This window comes from Malaclemys terrapin, chromosome 1, assembly GCF_027887155.1.
Source record: "Malaclemys terrapin pileata isolate rMalTer1 chromosome 1, rMalTer1.hap1, whole genome shotgun sequence".
Classification (NCBI taxonomy): domain Eukaryota; kingdom Metazoa; phylum Chordata; order Testudines; family Emydidae; genus Malaclemys; species Malaclemys terrapin.
In genome coordinates, this window is record NC_071505.1 from 351886997 (window position 1) to 351891197 (window position 4201).

Genomic DNA, 4201 nt, shown 5'->3' on the forward strand with positions numbered 1-4201 from the left:
TCCGGATGGTGAGCCGAAGGCTGGGATGTCTAAGGAGATGGCATTTTTGGTTTCTAGTTAACCAATTTGGTGAAACAGAACTTTACATTTGTTGCTGGCTTGGTATTATCAAATGATAGAATAACCAGCAGTCTGGGGTGTCTCTGCCCAATTTCTAAGCGGTTTGTCCTGAATTTCACATTCTCAGCTGTGTCCCACTGGAAAAAGGGGCAGGGCCTTGGAGGAATAAGCGGGGCAGGGCACAGGGCCTCAGAGGTCCAGTTAAAAGCAATTAGAAAGGTGGGAACCCTATGAGTTAATGAGCTGTACACAGACCAATTCCCCAGTCTGTCACATTGACACAGCACAGTAAGGCCAGGAAAGCATTCAATGTCACTTTGACAGTCCAATAATTGATTCAGGGAAGAGGGCCCAGCACCGTCTCACCAAACAGCTCTGCATGGATGTCAGTCTGAGAGCCAGAGCACGAGGAGAAAAATTTAGATGTCTTTACAAATAAAGAGCCGGAGCAGCCTGTCCCGGATCTGTTTGGTCCTCACACCATAGATGATGGGGTTTAGCGTGCGGGGCACCAGGAGGTTCATGTTGCCAATGAGAACACGGAAATGCAGGGCCACATTGTTGCCAAAACTGTACGTGAGAGAGGAGAAGAGATTTGGGATGAAAAAGGCTAAGATGGAACAGAGATGGGAGCTGCAGGTCCCAAAAGTCTTGAGCCGGGCATCCTTTGTGGGGAGGCGGAAGATGGCCCTGAGGATCTGTGTATAGGACAATGCAACAAAAACCATATCCAGACCCTTCACAAAGAATAGCACAAAGAGGCCGTAGTAACTACTTATGCGGGTATCAGCGCAGGCCAGTTTCACCACAGCTATATGTGCACAGTATGTATCAGGGATGATGTTAGTTTCGCAATATGGCCACTGCCTCGTCAGGATGAGATAGGGCAGTATGAGCATGCCACCACGCAGCACCCCAGCAAGGCCGATCTTGGCCACCATGGGGTTTGCCAGGAGGGTGGAATGTCTGAGGGGATCACAGATGGCCACATAGCAGTCAAAACCCATGGCCACGAGGATCCCAGACTCCATCACCGAGAACGAGTGAATGAAGTACATCTGGGTGAGGCAGGCACTGAAATCAATCTCCCTTGAATTGAACCAGAAGATGCTCAGCATTTTGGGCAGGATGGATGTAGACAGCACCAGGTCGGTAACAGCCAGCATGCAGATGAAATAGTACATTGGGGCACGGAGGCTCCGCTCCCTCTTCACGACGAATAGGATGGTGAAGTTACCCAAGATGGCTATGATGTACATGGTGCAGAAGGGGATGGAGATCCAGACATGGGCCACCTCCAGGCCAGGAATGCCCAGCAGGATGAAGGTGGAGGGGTTGGTGAAGTCGGTTGTGTTGGAATCTGACATGGAGTAGGGGAGAAGGTGTCCAACTCTGAGACAGAACGGTGTCTCCTGCATGTACTGTACATTCTTCTGACTTTGTGTATGTGCCCAGGCTCTATGGTGATGGTTGCAGTACAAATGCCTGAATGGAGAGGAAATGTTAATATGAGACACTACATGCACAACTGAGGACTGTTCTCATGGGAGCAATTGGGGGAAGGATGGAATGGGAAGCAATATATGACATATGGGGAAAAAGGGAAAATAGAGAGCAAATAATACAAATTGGAATTTATGAATATTGATAAGGCATGCTAAAAACATCATGGAAAAATCCATGCTTCGCAGGTTTAAGGATTACAAAAAGGAGGTTATAAAAGTATACTGAGAACAAAAGAAATCCTAGAAAAGGTATGGCTCAATTCTCTGAGGGAGAAACAAAGTTTGTTAATGTTGCAGGAAAGGTAGATATCTTCAAGATATAGTTGTGTTCTGCATTCGGAAAGAAGCAGTGTGAGAAACATATATCACATAAGATGATGAAATACTTTCCAGTCCATTAGCAGTCAAGGATGGCAATAAACAGCATCTACAATTGAATCTTAGAGTTCCAAACACCAGAGTTACGAACTGAATGATTAAGCACACATCTCACTCATAACCAGAAGTACACACTGAGGCAGCCGGAGAGACAAAAGAAAAAAAAAAGGGGGAGGGGGAAAGGACAGTTCTGGGTAAAATGTAAATGATTCAATAAAAAAGGGAAAGTTTTAAAGAAAGATTTTACAAAACTAAGAAAGAATGGAAAAGTTGGTCTGGGATTAGTTAGAAAAACCCCATAGGAATATAATTAATGCCAGTCAACAACATGGTTTACGGAAAACACGTCTTGTCAAATAAACCAGATTTCATCCTTCAATGAGAGTACACTTTTGATTGATCAAGGGAACCAAGCAGATGCAATACACTTCGATTTCTCTGAGGCATTTGTTTCAATAGGGGGAAAAATTCAGATAAAAAAATGCACACTATACAATATCAGTAGAGCACATGTAAAGTGGACTAAAAACTGGCTAACTGAAAGATCTTAGAAAGCAGTTGTCCATGGGCCACTGTCAGTGAATGGGGGTGTTTTTATGAGGTTCTGCAGGGATCTGTTTTTGGCCCAATACTATTCAATATTTTCATCAATGATCTGGAATCAAATAGAAAATCACTGAAGATAAAATTTACAGATGACCCAAAGATTGCCAGATTCGTTACAATGAGGAGGCCAGGGCAGGCATATTGATTGATCTGGAACATTTGGCAAGCTGGGTCCATGCAAACAAAATGTTTTATTACAGACAAATGCAAAGGGATCATCTCAGAACAGGGCATGCAGTCTTGATCCATAGACTGGGGCACTGCATTATGGAATGCAGGGACCCTGGAAAGGATTTAGGGGTCATTGTAGACAACCAACTCATTGTGATCTCCCAGTGGTATGCTGTGGCCAAAAGGGCTGATGTGATCCTTGGATACTTAAAACAGGGGAATGGTGAGTTGGAGCAGGGGAAGGATTTTACCTCTGCACGTGGTATTGGTGAAACCGACCGTTTCCACTCCCGGGTTCCACATTTCAGATATGATGTTGAAAAATTGGAGAGGGTTCAGAAAAGAGCCACAAAAATGATTGGAGACTGGAGAAAATGCCGCTCAGAGAGAGTGACTTAAGCGGCTTCATTTATTCATCTTAAATACCAATAATGTGCTCTAGTGAGGAAAGGCAAAGCAAGACCCAATCCCTGGAATCCGAAGCCAAAAATATTACTGTTGGAAATAAGGGCCAAGTGATTACCACTCTGGGTGATTAACATTTGCAACACACTGCGAAGGGAAGTGGTGGATTCTCCAATTCCCCATGCCAGCATATCCAGACTGGATGCTTTTCTGGAAGATCTGCTTGAGGGCTCGTCTACACTTAAAAAGCTACAATGGTCCTGCCCTAGTGCTTCAATGTTGACACTACTTACATGGACGGCAGAGGTTCTCCCATCAAAGTCATTAACCCACCTCCCCAAGAGGAGTAGCTAGGTCCATTGAAGAATTCTTCTGTTGACCTAATGCCTTCTACAGCAGGGTTAGGTTGATATAACTACATTTTTCAGAGGTGTTGATTTTTTCAAAAAAGGCAATGAAATCATGCAAGGTGATAGTACTCATCTACTCGACATTGGTTAGGCCTCAGCTGGAGTATTGTGTCCAGTTTGAGTCACCGATGTATAGGAAGGATGTAGAGAAACTGGAAAGGATCCCGAGGCAAGCGACAACGATGATCAAAGGGATAGAAGGCAAGCCACATGAGCAAGGGCTGAAGCAACCATTTGTGTTTGGTGTGGAAAAGAGGAGATTGACGGGGAGATCGGAGCAGTCTTTGGATACTTGAAAGGCTGCGATAAGAAAGATGGAGGAATGTTATTATCTTTTGCCACAGAGCACAGGACAACAGGCAGTGGGTTCAAACTCAGGCATAGCAGATTTAGATTATATCTGAGAAAAAAAAACTTCCTAACTTTAAGAACAGGAGGACAATGAAACAGAAGCTTTGTGAGGTTGTGGAAGCTCCTTCGCTGGAGGTATCCCAAAGGTGGCTGGACACCAATCTTTCTGGGATGGTTTAGACACAACACATTCTACATCTTGGCAGCCGGTCAACTCCATGGCTCTATGATTCTCTAAACTAAAATCCTAGATTGGAGCAGGTCTTAGTCACACACATGTTATGAAGCTCGATTCAAAGGTAATTGGGTAAAATA

General features: G+C 44.4%; 1 protein-coding gene across 1 annotated transcript; it reads right to left on the bottom strand.

Moving 5' to 3' along the window:
* Positions 1-479: 479 nt before the first annotated feature.
* Positions 480-1427, bottom strand: LOC128833112 (olfactory receptor 52R1-like). Its single transcript, XM_054021040.1, has one exon. It carries the CDS (start codon positions 1425-1427, stop codon positions 480-482), a length of 948 nt encoding a protein of 315 aa, XP_053877015.1.
* Positions 1428-4201: the final 2774 nt, after the last annotated feature.